The following is a 22926-nucleotide window of genomic DNA, read 5'->3' on the forward strand; positions in this document are numbered from 1 at the left end:
TGTGTATGGTCTGGTAAAACATGTTACTCTTGTACAAGGCAGTAACATAATCCAGTAGTACTAAACTCTTTTGTCCTAAAGAGTTTTCCCTCTCTTTTAGAACCGTGAGCAGTTACTTATGAAAAGTGGCAGAGGGTAGTGGCTAAGACTCCAGATTCCAGAGCCAAATTTCCTGTTTCAAATTCCACCCCTTCCCAAACTGAACAATCTTGGGCAAGTCATTTAAGCCCCCCTGTGTCTCAGTTTCTCCATTTAGTAAATGGGAACAACAGTATCAACTTCTGAGGATTGCTGAGAAGACTGAATACCTGTAAAGTATACAGAACAGTCTAGTTCCCTCAATGTTTATTATTATACCGCATGAGCGGCCAAAGTCTGAGGGTGCATGACGAGAATTTTGTGTTACATCCAGAAGTCAGAATTATTCTTGCTTCCCCCTTGTCACTTCCAGATGACAGTTCCTCTATTCCTCTCTCCTTGAGGTCCATGCCTCACAGCCACACCACCCTCCATTCTCAACTCTGGACCAAGTGCCTCTGTATTCCCAGCACTCAGTACCTCGTTTGGCACAAAGCACATGCTCACTTACAAATTTAAAACAAATCTGACAACTCTTATCTGACAATAAGATGGACAAACGTTATTTTGCAAACTGTAAATTAGCCCAAAATGGGAAGTATTGCTAGTTCTCAGGAATATAACCCTAACAAAGGTTGCTTTCATATAGTTAGTTAAACCAATTATTTTATTGGTTTCTTGGTTAGTTCTCCAGTAGTTTATAAGCACTATCACTGTTACAGAGGGTAAAACCTTTACCAGCATATGCACTCTATTCCTTAAAAATTTCTTACCTGTGTCCCTGTGCTCATTTTATTCAATCAACATTTGTTGGTGAGTTTGTAGCCATTTGGCTACATGACTTGAAATGTGTATTATCTATAGTTCAGAGGGAGAAGGATGGAACTTTGAGCTTTAGGGAACCTCAATGAGTTATGTGATTCATTTCCCACCTATGAGAAAACATCTACTCAAAACCATCTTGAAGAAATGACTGCTGAGCCTATTTTATATGTTTTTGAGACAGTTCCTCAATCTCTAATTGTACTTTGTCCCAATGCTGAATCATCTTCTTTCCCCTCTTCAATAGCTAACAGAACTCTCTTAATGCAATTAAGACCTATTTCCTCCATTTGTGAAACAGGATATGTTCAAAGATGACTTGAAAGTATGCCTCTCATCTGTTAGGCACAGTAGAAACTATATGCTACTTTGTAAGCTTTATGGCAGGCTAGCACTAAAAATATCTACCAACTACACAGGATAAAACATCCTGCAGAAAGAGTGATCCATAGCCATGCATGTATAAACATAAAAGAAAAGTACATTTAAGTGCACCAAAGTAATACCCTCTTGCAAAGAAGAATCCAAGTGCAATACATTGGGTGTGGTAGATGAATTACATTCAGCCGCCCAAGTGAAAATTTCTGTGGTCTTCTTTGGTAAGATAATACAATCCTTTGAGAACATATAATGAAACTAAAAATACCGCCAGAGATATGGATACTTTCAAATAACTTCACTGGGAAAGCCCCCAATACAGTTTTCATTAAGATCCTCCATCACCCACCTCCTTTGGAGTAGTAGTCTTGTTACTCAAACTTGACAGACATGCTCTAGCCTTGGAGTCATTGTACCAACTGTTCTCTCCTACAGAAATGCTCTTCCACAGAAGAGCCTGGCTCACTTCCCACTCCCTTCAAGCTTTTCCCAATGTCACCTTCTCTGTGAGGCCTATTGGATCACCCTATTAAAAATTACAACCTATGTCCCCTACAACCCCGGCACTCCCAATGTCCATTACCATGCTATAATTTTTCCTTTTCTTTTCCATGGTACTTACCACCTTCTAATATACTAAATAATTTATCCTCTATTATGTTTTTGTCTATCTACTAGAACATAAGTCCCATGAAGAAGCAAATTTTTTTTTAATTCATTGATGTATCATAAGAAGTCAGATAGTGCCTGCCTGTAGTAGATCCTCAATAAATATTTGGGGAGTAAATTTTTTAAACATCAGTTCAAAAATCAAATCACAGGAATTAATTCCATCTCCCTCTCTCCCTCTCTCCCTCTCTCTCTCTCACACACACACACACAAAATGTTAATATTGCCCAAAACAGTTATTGAGCCTTAATCTGAAAAATAAAAGAACCAATGGAAAAATTTTAGTTGCAAACCTGGCAGTTTAAACTTTATCATAAAAGGAACAGGAATCTAAGTCTATTAAATATTTGCAGTCTTCTCAGTTCCCTCATTATTCAAAGATAGAACAAGGAAAAGAGAAATCAAGAATCTCTAGTTCTAGTGAAAACACGCTGCAGAGAACAGGAGCTATAAAAAGGCATGATTAATAGCTCAAACATAACTAAAATACCCAACTGCACAGGGCCAGAAGGTGCAGAGACAAGTGTAGCTTTTTCTCTCATTGAGCGAAATGTGAGAACTAAAACAGACTCAATGGCCCCATGGAGATGGGCTATTCCACGAAGACTCTCCAGACAGATACACACACACACACACACACACACCCCGCTACCACCACCAGCAACAATAATATCTGCACTTGGAGCTGCTCTTGCTGAACACTTTCTGCAGTGAGCATATGATGCTAAAAGAAAAGCATATGGGCTTCTTCTAACCCAATTATTTCTTAAGAAAGAGAAATAACACAAACAATTAACTTTGGAATAACAGATTTTGGAAAGACTGTGTTGAAAACTGTTGGAAATTCAGGAACACATGGCTGATTGATTAAGTTTTAAAATATTTATTAAATATGGGAATCCACTACAAGAAAATGGAAGTTCTTCCATGGAGCTGAAGGCCACATCTAATGCTGGGCTGTGTCCGCTTAGCAAGAAGCTGAGCAAAGGAACTGATTATCACGACTGGTTTACAACGGGACCAAAAACAATAGAATGACAAAAAGTAGAGAGCCAAAAGAGAAAGGGAAAACTGAGAACTGGGGATGACTAAAAGTTTCATTAAAAGCTATATTAAAAACCACTGATCGTATGCTTTAAAAGGATGAATTTTATGGTACATGAATTATATTTCAATAAAGCTGTTATTAAAAAACTATATTAAAAATTAAGATTGTGGTCATAAACATAATTCAAATGCACAAGAGGAATGGTCTTTGTTATAATAACTGCTACCTTTTATAAAATTCTGGGAGCCCTTCGTCCTCAACTGTCTGTTCCCTTAGATTTTTGTCTTTTGAAGTTCTTAGATTTTTGTCTTTTTTTTTTTTTTTTTTTTTTTGCGGTACGCGGGCCTCTCACTGTTGTGGCCTCTCCCATTGTGGAGCACAGGCTCTGGATGCGCAGGCTCAGCAGCCATGGCTCATGGGCCCAGCCGCTCCGCGGCATGTGGGATCCTCCCGGACCAGGGCACGAACCCACGTCCCCTGCATCAGCAGGCAGACTCTCAACCACTGCGCCACCAGGGAAGCCCGATTTTTGTCTTTTGAACATGTTTTTAAAACATGTTTTTTTAAAAATAAAATAAAACAAGCTATTAAATGGAGCATCCTATCCTCTACTAAAAACAATATAGCTTCCAACACTCAGCCTAGTTTGGGAACTATGAGTCCAACCTTTATCTCACTGCCCGTTAATCTCTTCATGTTGTGCCCTCCCTTCCTTTCCTCACTTCCCAGCTGGGAGCAGCCCTATGAGGATACAGACTATTGAGGGCTCAACTAAGACAGAGATGCTTCTCATCCCAAAGTAATGGAGCTGCATTGTTACTCATTAAAAAAAAAAAAAAAAAAACCCACCTGATGTTTGAACCAATATTATATTGGGGGTTGTGGGAGCAGGAGGACAAGATTAACTTGGTTTGTTAAATTCCTGGAAAAAATACAGTGAGACCAAAGCTGGGACCCACAATTAGCACGAGGGTCCAAATTGTTCTACCCTCCTGGAACATCTGACACAAATCACAGCTTTTGTGAAAACAATCGAAGAAATCCAGTGATCTGTGTACACAAGAAACTGGGCAAACAGTTTTATACCAAGATATAATCATTATGGGAGCTAAAACAACAACAACAAAAAAAAGAGCTAACATGTACGGAGCCCTTACCATATGCCAAATGCTCAGCTACAAACTTTATGCATTTTATCTCCTTAATCCTCACAACATATGAGCTGGGTACTATTCTTATTCCTATTTTATTGGTGTAAAAACTCAGGATTAGAGAAATTAAGCGCAGTTAGTGGCAAAGGTGGGTTTTGAATCCAGGCACTCTAATTCCAGGTTCTCAAACTCTTAATCACCATCCTACAATACTTTCTTAGAAGAAAACTATATATCAGGGAGTCGTTTTACTAAAAATGAAGACTTATTCTAAAACTATAGTAGATTCGGCAGTAGTATAGTAATACATAAACACGATCATGAAGAAAAGAATCGATATGGATAACACCAAGAAAAATTTTTTTTAATCTGTTACAACAAAAGATACCATGAGAATGAATAGATAAGCCACAATTTTTAAAGTATTTGCAACAGAGATAAACAATAATAGGAAAGAATCCATAACATACTTAAAATGCCTGTAAATCAATAAGAAAAAGACACTTGAAAAATGGGGAAAGTATGTAACTAGGCCATTCAAAGGAAGAACTAGAGATTCCCAAAGGTGCTCTCCCTCATTAGTCATCAGGGGAATGGAGAGCAAAGTAATCAGACACTATTTCACACCCATAATATTGTTAGAAATTTTAAAGTCTTATGATTCCAAATGATAAAAAAGATGGGGATACATAGAAATTCTCATGCACCATAGGTGGAGTATAAATTGGTATATCGTTGTGTGATTTGTCAGTATGTGGAGAAGTTGAAAAGGGACAAACCCTAAGAATCAACAATTTCACTTCTAAATATATGCCCCACAGAAACACACGCACATGTATGCATTAATGGCATACACTGCTTATAACATCAAAAAATCAGGGTTGGGCTTCCCTGGTGGCGCAGTGGTTGAGAGTCCGCCTGCCGATGCAGGGGACACGGGTTCGTGCCCCAGTCCAGGAAGATTCCCACATGCCGTGGAGCAACTGAGCCCTTGCGCCTCAACTACTGAGCCGGCATTCTAGAGCCTGTGAGCCACAACTACTGAGACCGCATGCCACAACTACTGAAGCCCACACGCCTAGAGCCTGTGCTCCGCAACAAAGATAAGCCACTGCAATGAGAAGCCCACACACCACAACAAAGAGTAGCCCCCGCTCACTGCAACTAGAGAAAGCCTGGGCACAGCAACGAAGACCCAACGCAGACAAAAATAAATAAATAAAATCAATAATTTTTTTTAAAAAAGGAATGAGGTAAAAACGCATGCTACAACATGGATAAACCTTGAAATCATTATGCTAAGTAACAGAAGCCAGTCACAAAAGACCAGATAGTTTATGATTCCATTTTATAAAATGTCTAAAATAGGCAAAGCTATAAAGACAGAAAGTAGATTAGTGGTTGCCCAGGGCTGGGGGTGCAGATAGGCAGGGCGGGAGAGAGCCTGGGGAATGTGTATGGGATTTCTTTTTAAGGTGAGGAAAATGTTTAAAACTGACTATGGTGATGCTTCCACAATTGCTTGAATATACTAATAAACTTTGAATTGTACACTATTGTTAAATGGGTGAATTCTATGGTATGCAAATTATATTTCAATAATGGCCTTATAACTATATATAATGAAAATATGAATTATTTTGTTCCTGAGATTATACTAAATCAGCTGAAGTCATGAAAAGTCAGCTGACTATACTAAATCAGCTGAAGTCATGTTAAAGAGTTCATTTTTGTGGGCCTGTTACTTATAATCTTAACATTTTGACATGGGACCCCCTTCCTGACGCAAGCCCTTACTTTCTTTTCTGATCATAAACCTACTTTCAGATCAATCCTTCATTCACACTAAGATATTAATGCTTGAAAACAGCTCAGAGTGCCATCCCTCTCTAGGGTCTCTACTTATACCAAAGTGGCTATTCTCAAGTGGTGTGTTTTCTGATTTAAATCAAATGTGCAGATCTTTTAGAGTATGGAGGTTTCATAGAGTAATAGTTCTATAAGAGTAGTATCTACCATCTAAGAAATAAAGAAAGCAAATATTTTTTACTCAGCATAATTCCCTGGAGTTTTGATTGTTTGTTTGTTTGTTTATTGCCACTTGGCATGTGGGATCTTGGTTCCCCAACCAGGGATTGAACCCGTGCCCCCTGCAGTGGAAGTGTGAAGTCTTAACCACTAGATGGCCAGGGAAGTTCCAGGAAGTAAATATTTTATATTAACTTGTTAGTCCACAATAGGGAGGTAAAGATTGAGAAAAAAATAAAAATAAAACAAAATATTAGACAAGAAAGTATTGGAGGCTTAGTTACAGGGAGAAAAAAAAAAAAGAGGATGTTGTCCTTGGTTCAAAAAAAAAAATCAGAACTCCACGAACAAATATCAGAAAAACTCCTTAGCTAAATATGTCATACGAGTTCAGAACTATCAGAAATACTATATGTCACTTTCCCAGAAGACAGACATCATTGTCTTAAAGAAAATGCAGCTCCAGGCAGCAAACGGCAAAGTCTGATGAATAAAGTCACACACAAAGGTTAAATAGCTTGGATTTATTTGTGTTGGGAGAGACAGGGCTAGAAACCGACATGAATGATTTTGTCACAGTGATTAAAGCAGCCGGGAGAGAGCAAGGCAGCTTTATATGGTAGAATATCAGTCTGCCAATCATTGTCCAAGTTCCCACTGCTTTCTCCAGTCTTCTCTCTCCTATCCTCATGGCCCTGCCTCACTCGTGAAGCAAAGCGGACAGCTACTGCAGTTCAGGTGCTCACCGTGATGGGATCCTCACAGAACCTGGGTGTTCTATATAGACAGGGTGGCTCTGTCGGGCCGGCAAGAATGTACGCGGAGGGAAAAATTTTTTTCTTTAAATAATAAAAAAAAAGAATGTATGCAGAGGGAAGGGGAAGAAAGAGGTCAGGGATAAGGTATAATGTGGAAGGAGACCCGTGCTCCTCTCGAACCCATCCCAACAAAAGATTTTAACAATCCGGAGGAAAGAAATACTGTGATGGTTGGAAATACATCAGAAGAACATAAATGGTCACAGAACACTTTTTCTGCATCTTTGAGATTGCAAACTGAAACAAAGGCAGACCATAAATATTGGCTGAGTACCACCTATCCATCAGGCAGAGTGTTAAGCAGTGAACAAATAATGGTGAAAACGAATGACAAAGCTCCAGCCCAACATCAGAGTGCATCTCATGGGGACACCTTCTATTAACCCACCCAAATGATCAGTGCACCAATACCCCTGCACCAACACACACACGAGCGGGAATAATTTTATGCCAAGCTTGTGAGGCAAGTTGAACTATTAGTATACCTGTAAAAGTGCCTCATCATTGCTCAATGCTGAGTCTGAATCCTGCAGCAATAGAGCAATGGACCCCTCTGGAAGACTCTGAGAAGTGATACGCTCAGCAGTTGTGGAGGATGGACCAGACGCATAACTCAGAGTTTAAGTCCAGGGGATTATGAGCAGAGAGAACAAGGAGAATGATTTTCGGAAGGCGACTATTCCAACAGCAAAGAGCGGAAGTGAAACTCACTGCAATCCACACCCAAAGAAGGGAATGAATGAGGGACAATTTAAGGGGAACAAAAGAAACAACAAATGAAAAAGAAAAACCACATTAAAAACAGGTTTAAATGTAAGTAGTAGAGTGGGAAGCTTGTTGGACTATAACACATTTTGCAAATCCCAAAATAAGTCAGTCCAGCAACAGGCAACAGGGATGGTTCCCAACACTGAATATAAATAACCTTTCAGAGACTTGTTTTTACTTTAGTTGCTAAGAGAAAAAGAGGCATTTGACAGAAAGAGAGTAGGAGAAAAAATACAAAATAAACCAAGGGTCATAGGGAAAGTGAACAGAGCAAGGCTATGTTCACAGAAAAACGATAGATGGAAAGAGGCAACAGGAACGTGACAGAGCCTGAACTGAGAAATAAGAAAAGAGATGAGAGAAAAGAAAAAAAATAATCGACTGGGGAAAACCTGATATAACAACAGGGGTCTAGAGGCATAAGAATGGAACAAGGCTCTCTAAGTCATGGCATCAATGATGTCATCCAGTTCTCATTTGCTTTTTGAGCACTTGCTATGTACAAGGCTCTGAGCTCAATGCTGGGAAGAAACAAAAATGGATATTTTTTTATTTATGCCCTCACACCATGTTTTTCCCTAAATTAAACTGAAATAATTCTTACCCCGTCACCCTGGGACAACTGCAAACTTCAGGATTTCATAATCAGAACACTTAAAAAAAGTCCTCAAAAACTCATTAGTCAATGACCTCAAGTAGATTTCATATTAAATTGGTTAAGTTATGAATGAATAGTACCTTCCCTTCATTAATTATGAGAGAACATTGTCCATGCAAGGTCATTAAGGACTATAAGGACATCATGCTAAACTTACCTCAGAAATTAAATTAAATGAAAAATTCATAGTATCTCAGCACCTCTTTTTACCCTGGAGGATGCTGAGGACCAACAAAAGTTGCTACACACCATGGTTTGAAATAGCCTCGTCTCTAGTCACTCATCCAGTCAGAAATGGCTTCACCTTTGGTGATAGTAATGAACACAACTTGAATTTTGCCCACCTTCATATCAATCAATATCTGTCCAAGCTTTCAGGTACTTTTATGAGGAAATCAGTTTGAAAAAAAGCAATGTGCTATTTATAGCTAAACAAGCTGTATACTTTTGTAAAACATAAGAACGATTTTCCTGTCCTGCATCAAAACTCCCGTTATCTTCAAAGATGTTTAAGTTTCTGTCATAGTCAATAAAACTCTTTCTAAGAAATGATGGCTTGATTACTTGACACAATGGTAAATTTAATGTATCTGTAAAAAAAATTTCCCATTCTTCTTCTTAAACACTTCCCTAAAGTTTTCTTGAAAAGCACATCAAAGTACTCCTAACTATTGTTAAACTGCAGGTGATACCAAACTAATCTTGAAAATAACCCACTATTTATAGCAAATGGAGACTGACACCAAAATTATCCATCTCAATAAGAACAAATTTTCCAAATTCCCACTTACAAGGACTCTTCCATTATTACCATACATTTTTTAAAACACGTACCACATGCCATGTAAAATGAGCATTGCCCATTTTGCACAAACTAAGTGTGATTTTTCAGAGCATCAGCTGTCACATGAGTTAGGAAATCAATCTTTATGTAAGTGTCATCTCCTGATCCAAGGCAGGCACAGTCTGCAGTCTGAACTACGTTAGTGGGGGAAAGAGTGGGCCCCTGAAAGCCCCCTCCCACTAGCCTGCAGAGCCTTAGACAAGACCAGTGAAGAATATGATGTTGGAGGAGGAAGGAAGGAGGGAAAATAAGGAATAAAGAAGAAGAAGAATAGGAAGGAAGAGAAGAGGAGGAAGAGGAGGAGGAAAGAAAGAGAAGAAGAGGAGGAAGAGGAGGCGGAGAAGAGAATGAAGTGGAGGAAGAGGGAGGGGGACAGGAGTAGGGGGGCAGAAGGAGGAGAAAGTGGTCCCTCCCTCTGAACCAAACACTTAAAGCTCCTGAGGGCATGAAAACAATCCCAAAGGCCATTAGAGCGAGTCTGGCTAAAACACACATGGTTCTCTTTAAAAACACGAGACCTCAGTCAAGAGTAGAGCCAACCCCTGAAACCTCAATGGGCTGAGATCAAAAACTCAGAAAGTGTCTCAGACTTTTTCAGGTCACTCTCTCTAGTTGAGCCAGGAGGATACTGGACGGAGCTGGCACAGTGGACCCAGTATCTTCTCTCTAGACCTGATTTTTTTTTTAATTTCCCTGAGCCTTGCCTTCCACTACGCTTTTACCCACAGCCTGCTCCTGCCCCATGGTCTGATGACCCAAGTTTACTCTTCTGCAAACTGCTACGACTCCAGCCTACCCTAGGTTAATACTACCTTGTATAACCTTGACTGCTATGGATCCACAGCTAGGTTCCAGGCCAGACTCCTGACAGAGTAGTCCAAAGGTATTAAAAATCCACCAGGGAATTCATGGACACCAGGTCTATGAAGTGGCAGCTCTCTGTGCAGCATCTTGCTATCTAATCCGAAGAAAGAGAAACCACTGAGAGCAAAGCTTGAGCTCTGACCAGGAGTAGCAACTGGTGTATACCAGCCTGACCCCAAAATCCTCACCTCACTAGAAGAGGAAATGAAGGCAATTTCTCCTAAAGAAGCCTGCTTAAAAGGCAAACTGAAAAAAAAAAAAAAAAAAACATAAGAATAGAAATTGACCAACTACAGGCATGATTCAGTGCCAAACAGAGTAAGAGGTCGAAGAAAACTGTCAACCAGTTCTACTGCCTTGGGCAGAAAATTTTAAAACGACTTGCAAAATGTGAGCTCTTGAGGTCTAGCTTCAGGGAAGTATCATCGATTTCCCACCTTCAAAGAGTCATCTAATGTTCTTTACTTGGGACAAAAAAAAAAATGCAGCAAAAGGGCAACTATTGCTAAGTGCTAAAATTCCCTCATACAAAATTAATTTTTAAAAAGGAGAATTAAAATGTTGATTTACCCTTACAGATGAATATGATTCTGAAACATCGTTTCAATACAAAGAACAAATAGATTGTGAGACAGGATGGGGCAGGGGGAGGGAAGGATTAAAGCTCCTTACTCTTTCTCTGTCTAGCTTTACAACTGCTGATATTTCTGAATCATGGTACAACATTTTAAATTTTATCTACAAAATCAAGTTATATATAATACTCTGCTCTGGGGAAAACAGATTTCTGTCTTGAAAGCAACTCAGAAGGTAAAATCAAAAAGTAAAGGACACTGGGCTTCCCTGGTGGCACAGTGGTTGAGAGTCCGCCTGCCGATGCAGGGGACACGGGTTCGTGCCCTGGTCCGGGAAGATCCCACATGCCGCGGAGCGGCTGGGCCCGTGAGCCATGGCCGCTGAGCCTGCGCATCCGGGACCTGTGCTCTGCAAAGGGAGAGGCCACAACAGTGAGAGGCCCATGTACCGCCAAAAAAAAAAAAGTAAAGAACAGCTATAAGTTTAAAATCAGTTTTTTTAAATGATGTTTTCATATTTTTTAAAATACAGCATATTGAACTCCATTTCTGTGTCAAATCATTGTAATTATCAAAGGGGTTGTAAATTCAATATTTGAAAAGACTAAAATTATTCATGCATTTATTCATATGGATCCCAACCTTATTCCAAAAAAGATTTCAGCTTTTTTTATGTGGACAATTACAAGATAAAATAAAATTTTTAGGGCTTCCCTGGTGGCGCAGTGGTTGAGAGTCCACCTGCCGATGCAGGGGACGCGGGTTCATGCCCTGGTCCGGAAAGATCCCACGTGCCGCGAAGCGGCTGGACCCGTGAGCCATGGCCACTGGGCCTGCGCGTCCGGAGCCTGTGTTCCGCAGTGGGAGAGGCCACAACAGTGAGAGCCCCGCGTACCACAAAAAAATAAATAAATAAAATAAAATAAAAATAAATAAATATTTATTAAGCACCAACCCTGTGCCAGTCACTGCTCTAGGCAGTGGAGATGTGTGGTGATGGAACAGACAAGATCACTATTCTCATGTAGTTTACAGTCCAGTGATGGCATATTGAAAGAAAAATAATAAACAAGTCAATCATTAAAGAGAATGTCAAGTGCTAGGAAGAAAAAAGACTAATGGTGACAAGGAGGGGAGTGGAATGGGAATACTTTAGAAAAGTGGGACAGAGGAAACCTCTTGAGATCACTTTTTTTAAGCCTAATATTTATTTTAGTCTAACATGCACTTGAAAATGTGCACATATATGACTTCCCAGATTGATAAATTATCACTAGTCGAGAGAGATTTCGGATGACTTTTGCATTGAAATAGGGATGATGAGAAGGAACAGGACAATGAGCTAGGAATGAAGCTGCTATGAAAACTTATGCTGGGACTTCCGCTTTGGAGGAGGACACAATTCGCCTCGAAACTTTCGGCATCCAAGTCAAGGAAGGAAACACAGTTACAAGATAAATCTCTCCTCTTGGTCATGCTGAGACACCATGTGTAATGTTCTCCAAGACTTCAATGAATAATGTAACTGGTTTCTCAGGAATATTTCTTACAATGTCCTTCAAAATATCCTTTAGAAAAAGCCTGGAAGGTGATTGAAGAGGTCAGGGAAGTGACTGAGAAAACTGATACCAATTCTCATACCAAACTCCCTTGTGACTAACTGAAATCCAAGGAGATTTAAGAAAAAATATCTTAAACCTTGAGAATACAAAGAGCTCCTAGACCCTGGGTACAAACTGGAATCCCCTGGAGAGACTTTTTAAAATACTCCCACACCAGAATGCACTATGGAGGAATAGATGATAATTCTCCATAAATAGTTTCTGTTAAGTGAATTTCTGGCAGATTCAACTCCAACAAGTATACAGAGTGCAGATGTTCTCTGCTGCCATTTAGAAGAAGATTCAGATATTTCCATGTGGTTAAAAGAATATCTGAGGTAGAGGTAGAAATTATACCCATATCTAGAAATGAAGACATATAACAAGTGTGAAGCAGGACATCAATTCACCCCTGAATGAAGCTAGCAAGGGAGGAGACCAGGGCAGGGCCAAGAGTTTTAAAGAAATGTTAGGTTTGTTCCAATACATAGATGGCACAGTAACCACATGTTAAATAAGTAAGAAAGATTACAAGAGGCTTATTTTATGTGGATCTCTAACATTTTCTTTGAGAATTCTTAACCCAATTCTACTACTTGTCAGTTGTATGACCTTGGGCTGGTTAATTAGCTTCCTTAAGCCTCAGTTTCCTCATCTATAAAATGGGTATAATAATATCTACCTCATAATGAGAGATAACACATGTAAATTGCTCAGCACAGTGTCTGACACATGGTAAATATTCAGTAAATATTAACTCTTATTTTCAACTCTTTACCTCAATATTTGCTTTCTAATGCTTTTATTACCAAAGTAAACACATCCAGCTAGATGTTCACAGAAGCTATCATTTTGGTTTTTATTATTACATGTCTTTGACCTGAATGCTTTGACATCTGGGACTCTAGAGCTACTTGTTCTATGAAGACACAAAAGATATTTTGTATCTTTTCATTTGGAGAAGGATACACAAGCACAGATTCTTTTTTAGCATTTCATGTTTCTGCTTTATGAAACTTAAAGCAGAAGAAGAGCATGTATAATTTTGGTACTGACGACTGGATCCTGAAATCTTTGATTTACAAAGAAAGATTATAACAATCAATGTTCACATGCAGTTCCAAAACAAAACACAACATCCTTTGAGAGGTGTTTCTAACCTTTTAAATGTTAAATATCTTTATATATTCCATTCTCATTCTCAAGGCAGTAGAAATGAAGCATTCCTACTGTGTTCCGCAAGTTTCTTCACTACTATACAACTTTTAAAAACATTTTCAAGTGCTGCAAGAAATATATAGTTCCAATGGGACAGATGTAAGACATCTTTTACCCCAGTGCCATTGAAAGATATCTAAGGAAATGTTGGTGACCTCCTGTGCTAAGGCCAGGTTAGCCTAGTGCTTCAGCACATAGGCAGTGCAGTGGAGCTGAAGTGTCTGGGTTCAAATACCCTCTCCGCTACCTACCAGCTTTGTGATTTTGCAGCTAAATATTACCTGTCACATGATTCTTGTGAGGTTGCAATGAGTTTGTACAGATCAAAAGTACCCAGAAAATTGTTCAGCACATAAAAAGTAACCACATGAGTTACCATTTATTAAATATTATTAAATATTTTAGTGTATACTATAACATGACAACACTATTATAAGTATTTCTCTTTTCCTGGTTTCTCTTTCCTTCCTCCTTCTTGCCATTCTCCTCAAGGTCTCTTCCTCTTCTTGTGCCCTCCCCCACTCTTTTTAATAACATCCTTTTTCCCTTTGGGGCTTATCCATAATCTTCAATGATAAATGTGGCAATATCCGGGCCCCAATGGAGTTATAGAGTACTACTAACCCTATATGACAAGAAAGCAGACCTCCCTCCATGTACTTTTAGAAGGGGCTTTAATCATTAAAAATGATAGAACACTTGGCATTCTTTGAAATAAGAGAAAAGAAATAAAACTTAAGGACAATTTGTATCATCCCATAAGCTTTTAGAGTCATTCATAGCTTTCCATGTGTAGCTGTAAAGAAGCAATGAAAGACAAGGTTCTTCTGTGCACAGTGTGCATGGTAAAACCACTGGGCAGAATTTCAAAGATGCCCAAAAGAAATATATACAAATTGGGACCTCATAGATTAAAAGCAAGATGTAAGGAAAACTCCTACAATTCTAAATTTTATTTTCTTTTAACTATTTAACTGTAAGAGGAGGTTGACAGGAGAATAAAAATGTGCTGGGAAATGTCTCCTTCCTATTTATGGTGGTGAAACAAAGTTTCGACTGGTGGCAAACTTTATTAATATTGAGCTACTCAGGTTTAACAAATGCACATTAAGGAAAAAAAAAAGATGTTTGTGCTATCCTTGCAAAATACTTCTAAAGCTGTAATTCCTAGGAGTACTTTTCCGCCAGGGAAGCAGTACTGCAGACAACTTATGGTTAAGCTGACTCAGTGCTCCCAAGTGAAACAACCCAATTTTAAGTACAGCTCATCCATGCTTAGGCATATGGATAATTATATTCATAAGAACAGAGCACAGGCACTTCCCTGGTGGCACAGTGGTTAAGAATCCGCCTGCCGAAGCAGGGGACATGGGTTCAAGCCCTGGTCCAGGAAGATCCCACATGCTGCAAAGCAACTAAGCCCACGCACAACAACTACTGAGCCTGCGCTCTAGAGCCCGTGAACCACAACTACTGAGCCTGCGTGCCACAACTACTGAAGCCCGCCGCCTAGAGCCCGTGCTCCGCAACAAGAAAAGCCACCGCAATGAGAAGCCCGCGCACCACAACAAAGAGCAGCCCCCGCTCGCCGCAGCTAGAGAAAAGCCCGCGCACAGCAACAAAGACCCAACGCGGCCAAAAATTAATTAAGTTTTTAAAAAACGAATGGAGCACAGCTACTGCTTGCCATCCTGCGACCATCTTGCATTTTCCCCATTCATTACTGATTATCAAAACTATAATAAATGGTAGATCTATGTTTTTGGCACTTGACTACTTGAGAAGCTTACAACACTTTCCAGGGAATGAGATAGAAAAATAAGTAGCCTCTCTATTCACTGGCAATAAGAACTTCTGACAAAAAGAAATTCTGCTAGTTGTAGAGAAAAGCAATTACTGGCTGCAAAACAAATTATTGAAAATGTATGGGGTGACCACACAGCAAAATAAGCCACCAAATAACCTTTTACTGATGCTACAGTAAAAGTATCATGCTTGGCTAGCAAAAAAGGAGTAACCATTAAGGTGCTTACTCTTAAAAACAGAAATTATGTGATCATCAGTATCAAACCAACAGTAGGACTCAGTAGGTGATATCTTGCCCATATGGGTGTCCAGTTAAAAATATATTTTATCCTATTATCTGCAACATACAATTTTTTCAGCACAAAAAATTTAAAGTCAGAGGAAAGGAAGACTGAATACTTTGAATATTCTAGTTCTGAGGGCTCTTTTACAGGACTGAAATTACTTTAGACTAGGCAGACAATCTTTAGGACAGCAAGGTTACCCACAATCAAATGTAATTTCTTTGACTACCATTTCTAGAACTTCATGGCACAATAAGCTTTCAGTATGGGCTGATCATCTGATTCAGAATAAAAATAAAGTATGCGTTCAAGTAACTGGCCAGATAGTAAAGAAATCTTTTACAATATGGACTCATACAAACAGAATGATTATTTCACACCAATCAAACTGCCAGTATTTCCACAGTATTGTGGAATTTTAATATTTCCACAATATTAAAATTTTTTCCAAAAAATATAACTGTGCAGTTCCATTTAGTGATGAAAACTGAAGTAAGGAAACATTAAAAGTAAAATTAAGGTGTCTTATACCATCACAGTTCTTGTGAGCTTTCTGAAATGTTAAGTAAAACATTGCTGGTTTCCTTACTCTAGGTTAATGGCTCTATCTTACCAGGTGAGAAGTGATTCTTGAATTAGATTAGATGACTTATAACATTTCTTCCATCTATACAACTGTTAAGATTCCACTTACATAAATTCGAGTAATTTGTAACTTCTGGGAATGTGTTAAATTCAGGTAATTAGGGCACCATTTTGCATTAAGGCAATGTCATAAAATTTCTAAACAGTACTCAAGCAGCCTGAGGGAGTTAATGTTATTTAACAAAAACTCATATAGTGCTTACAGAATATGCAGCACTGTTCTAAGTGCTTTATAAATATTAACTCATTTATACTAAGCAGATAAGTATACTTAGTAACTAAGTTCTTACAAGCTTAATGAGTATGTGAATTGGCATTTAACAATGAATTAAAGTGAACAACCACTTTCACTCAGCCTTTGAAGTTAAGATCATTCATTTCTGGGACTTCCCTGGTGGCGCAGTGGTTAAGAATCTGCCTGCCAATTCAGGGGACATGGGTTAGATCCCTGGTCTGGGAAGATCCCACATGCCGCGGAGCAACTAAGTACCCGCGCCACAACTACTGAGCCTGTGCTCTAGAGCCCACGAGCCACAACTACTGAGCCCGTGTGCCACAACTACTGAAGCCCACGTGCCTATAGCCTGTGCTCCGCAATGAGAAGCCACTGCAATGAGAAGCCCATGAACCGCAACGAAGAGTAGCCCCCGCTTGTCGCAACTAGAGAAAGCACACGCGCAACAACGAAGACCCAATGCAGCAAAAAAAAAAGATTATTCATTTCTAACAATTAAGGTTATTCCACGACAACATGAATCTGGTCAGTAACTCTCCTTACTGAAATCCTTGAATCGCTTTCAGAACAAGTCCAAATTCCTCAGCAAGTCATGAAGGTGCTGCAGCATCTATTTTCTGGTTTCCTGTTTTGTTTCATCTGTCCCTTAAATCCTAACTATTTGCAGTTTAAAATGTGTCTTGATGTCACATGCCCACGTACCTCCTGCCCCTTCTGTTTGATATGCCCACCCCTTCCCTTTAATTTGGCCACTTCCTACTCACCCTCAAAACACAGCTCAGATAACACCTCTCTCTGAGAGCCCTGACTGCTCACCTGGGTTAAGCACTGTCTTCTCTCTTCCACAGCTCTCTGTGATCACCTCCAGAAAATCACACACGAGTACAGAGTGTAATTGCCTATCCATTCACCCATCTTCCTACTTGTCTGTAAATTCCTTAAAGGCTAGAACTGGGTCTTTTATCTCTTAATCCCCAGGGTTTGCAAAAAAATTGGTACACAGTATGAGCTCAAGTATACAAATGCCTTTTTTTTTTTTTTTTTTTTTTTTGTGGTACACGAGCCTCTCACTGCTGTGGCCTCTCCCGTTACGGAGCACAGGCTCCGGACACGCAGGCTCAGCGGCCATGGCTCACGGGCCTAGCCGCTCCACAGCATGTGGGATCTTCCCGCACCGGGGCATGAACCCATGTCCCCTGCATCGGCAGGCGAACTCTCAACCACTGCGCCACCACAGAAGCCCTATAAATGCCTTTTTAATAAACAAATAAACAAATCAATATATACCTTTGTGAGCTGATAGAAAAACATCCTAACTTTATTTCTGAAGTAGAAAGGAAGTTGCTAAACATATTTATGAGTATAAATTACGTCTATTTTAAGCACCAAAGAAATAACAAAGTCCATACAGAATTAACTTATGTTTTGGGGTTCCATGACAGCTCTCAACGAAACAAGAAATGACAAATTGCAGGATCACTCCTTAGTTTCCTAACTGTAGGAAGTGTTGGCTTATGACAACTAAGTCTTTACAACTCTAACTGCCAGATTCAGTCCTACTAGTCAGTAATCACTAACTGTAGTTGAGGAGCACGGTAAACTGCTACAGCACCCAGGTGATCTAGGCATCCAACCAGATGCACTATGTATACCTCACCATGTGCCAGCACTGAGATAATTGCTTGTCATAATTACTTTGATGATAAAACAGGATCTTCACTCTCATATCTGACTTGAATGAATAATCTACTCATGCTGTTTAACCTAAATCCTACCGATTCATTCACACCTCACCAAAAGCCAGAGTCATTCTTCTCAATACTGAGGTTTATTCTTATAGGAAGTATAAGCTGCACAGGCCCCAAGTATCTTCTGCCCCAAGTAGAGAGGCCTATGAACCAAAAGAAATCTACAGAAGTGGTATTTCAGAAATGGGGAGAAAAAAGGAGGACTGCCTGTTGTCCAAGAGTGGTGGTCTTTACCAACACAGAGAAGGGCAGAGGGTACCTAAAGACATCACCAGCATGAGGCAGAGACTCTGGAGTTTAGAGGTGCAATCCTGCAGCATTTTCTGCATCTCTACATTCTTCCTCTCTGAGAAACTCTTTGTGACTTGTTTTAAAGCACTGTCTATATCAGTAAAAATTCAGATTGTGAAAGACTCTACTGCATAAAAGACCCCACATCTTCAATGAATAAATTGCATGGAAAAAAACAAGGAAATGGAGGGGGAAACCATGCATTAAAGAGACCTAAAAAATAAAAATAAAAAAACTAATTGTAGTTTATAGACATTATCTGGGTCCTGGATCAAACAAACTTAAATATATATATAATATTTATATATCTATTTTATATATTTAACACATTTATATATTTAATACATGTTAGCTATGATAATATCATGGTTACATTTTCTAAAAAATCTTCATCTTTTTGAGGTGCACAGTGAAATTTTATAAATGAAATGATATGATTTGCTTCAAAATAATACAGAAAGGGAGAAAAAATAGGTAGGATGTAGATAAAACGAGATTGGCTATGAGTTGCTAATGGTTGAAGCTGGGAGTCCATCATAATAGTCTATCTACTTTTGTGTGTGTGTTTGAAATTTTTTAGAATCAAAAGTTGTAACTGAGCGTGAGACTATTCCTCTACAGAAATAACTGTCATGTATTGAAAAATAAGACAGTGTCCTATGCTTCTTCAATTTTACTATGGAAAAAAGTCAAAATGGAAAAGGTTAATTCAAACATTAATTCAAATAAGTAAATAAAATTCAAATAAAAAATAAATAAAATAGGTATTTACTAAACAATTCAAATGATGGGATTCTTCATTAATGTTTGGCATATTAGATTTTCTACTATAATAATGTAACTAATGGATATTACCATAGCCCTTTAAATTAATTTCTATCATGTTAAAATGTTAACAGAACTAAGTACTTGGCTACAAATACAGATTTAAGTAGTATTTTTCTATTTTTATTTATTTTACACTTACAGATAAATTACTGAGTATCACATCATCAAGATACATCTTAAAATATTAAGAATATATTTATACATGTGAAAATGTTCAGCCTGCCTTTGCTTCAGTGAAGTGTTCAAAATTTTCAACTACATGAACAAGTTCTACCTTAATGTGTCCTTACAGGTGGGTGAACTGGTTGCCAGGTTGATACATGTAAATACAAAAAATGTTTACATAGCCCCAAAATATTTACTTAAATTAACCAGAAAATTCAAAATAATTTTCAAGTATATCTGTGGATGTGTGATATTGACCTAAATATGGGTAAACGGTAGTTAGATTTTAATTTAAAAACATACTTTATAAATGCCCAATAAGCAACAGGGCCCTAATTACACCAAGAGGACTGCTACCAATGAAGAAAGGGGGGAGCCAGACACCTTTTCTGGAATGTGGAGGTGAATGGGTACATCTCTGATGTGCACAAATTGAGTGAGCTGAGAACCTTGCAGTTCAGCTTAATTTTAAGGTTTGAGTTTAGTTAGGGATGTCTAGGCTTGTTTTTCCAATTTTCCTACAGTACCAATCTTGGCTTAAATCACATAAAGTCTTCTCTTTGAAAATTAAAACAACCACCACAACAATAATGATGATGCAAATCCTGCTAAAATATTATATCCCTTCTTGCCTATGCATGGCTTTTGTCAGGAAGAGGTGAGAGGGTCTCCGCCCCTTCGCTCAGGTTGCCACACAACTGGAGGCAACCCGCACAAACTCCTCTCCAGCAAAGCCCCCGGCCTGTGGCTCTTTTGGGGTTCGTCGCCCCTTTCTCTTCTTTTTTGCACAGGGAGCGCCACGCATGACTCGCATTAGAATTGCACTGGTTTCACCCAAGACATTGCATCTCCAGGGCAACGGAGAGCAAACGCGGGGTCAGGGTGGGCCGGGCCGCGCGGAGGACCACCCCCAGCACCACGCCTCTCACCTGCCCGCCGTCGGGGTCGCCCCTCACCCGCGTATCGAGCGCGTCGTGCCCAGTTTCGTCTTCGCCCGAGCTGTAGATGAGTCGGAGTGGCACGATGCTCTGGCGCTCCAGGAAGCGGTTTTCCTTCCTCCTCTCCAGCTCCGTCAACGAGGCGTCTCCTCCAGGAAGGAAAGGGGGAAGGAGGAATTGGGGAGAAAAGGCGAAAATAATGACCCTGACCCACACTCGTCCATCCTGCGGTCCAACGTCTCCCTTATGAAGATCCCACCTCCCCCTCCCTCCCGGACCCCATCTGGTAAGGATGCAGAGACACAAGACGCAGAGCCTTGGACCAGCTAATCTGAGAGCATCCAGGATCGGGGCCCAAAAGCAGAGCACCCCTCTCCCATCCTCCGCAGTCCTCTTCTACTTCAGAAGAAAAAGAGGCATTTGACCTAAAGCTTCTAATGCATCCACACTGTATTTTTGCTTCACTTCTCTCCACCCTTCTAAAATAACAAAAAAATCTCCCTGCGCACTCGGGAAATGGGGATGCCTTTTTACAAATGCGCTTGAGGGCTGCAAAGATGCCCGGAAAATGGTACGTCTCGGAGCCACAGAGGGCGGCGAACTTACCTGCCCGGCCGCAGCCCGCCGGGGGACAGGTCCCCAGGGCGCAGAGCAGCAAGAAGGGCACGGATACAGCCGCCGCCGCCTGCATGGTGCAGCCGTCAGCCCTCCTCGCCCGAGACGCTCAGCTCCTCATGCCCGGGCAGCTGCGTCCGAATCCCGCGCCCCGCGGCCCCGGCTCTCCTGGGCCACCCCCTCCCAACCCCGGCCGGTGCTGCGGCGACCGCGGCGCTGCAGCCTCCACCGCGGCGCTGCCTCAGTGCTGCATTGTGCTCCGCGGGCGCTTCCGCTGGCGGGGGGAGCGAGCGAGTGCTGCATCGGGCGGTTGGCTGTAGCTAAGTGGTTTCTAGCGCCACCCACCTCATCCCCTGGCAGAGGCGCCGGCGGGCGACGAGAGCTCGGCGGGGAGCTAGCGCCGGTCGCACTCTCCCCCGCGCGCAGGCAGGGGCGCGCGCACGAGAGTCAGCTGGGAAATGTAGTTCTCTCTCCACTTCCTGCTCGTCTCCAAGACGGCGCGGACTGTCGCGACCTCGTGACCACAGGGTCATCTACAAACTGGAGACGGGAGGGAGGAAAAGGTCGAAAGAAAGAAAGGTCATCGCTGGCAAGGCCTCCCGGCACCGAGCATGCCCGAATGCGCCGACGCGGGAGCCCGGATTCAGGCACTGCGTCCCCAAAGAACTGTAATAATGTTTACTGCAGATTTAGTAGTTAATTTAAATTATTACCAGGCAATCGTGCCCTCAAGAGTACATGGTAAGTTAATCATTCAACAAACATTGTTTGAGCACCTACTATGTGCATGGCGGTTGACAAGAGCAAGGGACACAACAATGAAGGACACGGGTATGAGGCAACTGCTGCCAGATATATTGAGTGAATACCGTTTTGTACAGTACAGAGATGTTTTCCTCCTTCCCTGGAAGAGTTTTTTTTTTTACTCCCTGCCTCTATTGACATGGTTTCAAGTCCATGCACCATCATGGTGATTTGAAAATACTCTCCAGTGTGTCAGTGTCCCAGTCCAAGTGTGTTATCCAGAATTAAATACGACTTAGACATGGTTTCCCAAGCAAACAGTAGAGAGGGACTCTTTTTTCTGTTCTAAATTCTTGCCTAAGAGAAAAATCTATCATATTTCAGTAACCGCATCTCACTGAGCTTATTGTCGCTTCAAAAAATTTCCCCCAAATCTTCAACTAATGAGACCCTTAGGAATTCTATATATGACATGCAACTGAAGCCTGAATAAGGACTACGAAATTTCAATAGTGCACTTTAGACCTTGATGCAGAAGTTTCCATAATAGTTACAGTAAAATAAAACTAGAACCCAAGGGCCTGGAAAAGCCCTTTACCTTCATTCCCTGCATTATGGACCCAAATCCTTACCCCAGTTCTCTCAGTTGGGAGAATTAATTTTACAGGTTTTGTAACTGTTGTGCTTCTCTAAGTATACCCTACAATTTTTAAATTTAAATCTTTTGCTGTTATAAATAATGCCTCCCTGCGCATGTGTTGTGAGCATTTCTCTAAGGCAGATACCAAAACAAGAAATTGCTTGGTTCACAGGGTTTGCGCATTATTTAAATGTAATAAATACATGCCTTTAAACCATTCCATCTCCCTGGGACAGAATGGACCTCCTGAGAGGCAAGGTAAGTGAGAAGATTCCTCTGGCACTAAGCTACAGTTTCCCAAGCAGCATCCCATCCTATAGGGACACAATCTCCTTTGAATCTCTTGGAAGGTAGTGCATTTCTGGCAACATCTTTCCTATTTCATATATATATATCTACATATTTGTGGGATTTTTGCTGTTTTTCTTCTTTCATTTGATTCCCACCAGCTAGTTCATTAACACAT

General features: G+C 40.4%; 1 protein-coding gene across 12 annotated transcripts in view; it reads right to left on the reverse strand.

Moving 5' to 3' along the window:
- ADAM22 (ADAM metallopeptidase domain 22) overlaps nucleotides 1–22238 on the reverse strand; it is a 235492-nt gene extending 213254 nt beyond the window's left edge. For 4 of the 12 annotated variants that reach the window (XM_081244767.1, XM_081244768.1, XM_081244766.1 and 1 more), the window contains exons 1-2: nucleotides 21068–22236; nucleotides 20453–20610 (exon numbers count right to left, since the gene is read on the reverse strand). In XM_081244767.1, coding sequence (XP_081100893.1) covers nucleotides 20453–20610; nucleotides 21068–21152 — 243 coding nt within the window. In that variant the 5' untranslated portion in view covers nucleotides 21153–22236. Of the gene's footprint in view, nucleotides 1–20452; nucleotides 20611–21067 lie in introns of all 12 variants that reach the window. The other 8 variants (XM_081244764.1, XM_081244765.1, XM_081244760.1 and 5 more) reach the window with 4 other exon arrangements.
- Between the last annotated feature and the right edge of the window lie 688 nt (nucleotides 22239–22926).

This window comes from Mesoplodon bidens (genome assembly GCF_964165515.1).
Source record: "Mesoplodon bidens genome assembly, chromosome: 9".
Taxonomy (NCBI): Eukaryota; Metazoa; Chordata; class Mammalia; order Artiodactyla; family Ziphiidae; genus Mesoplodon; species Mesoplodon bidens.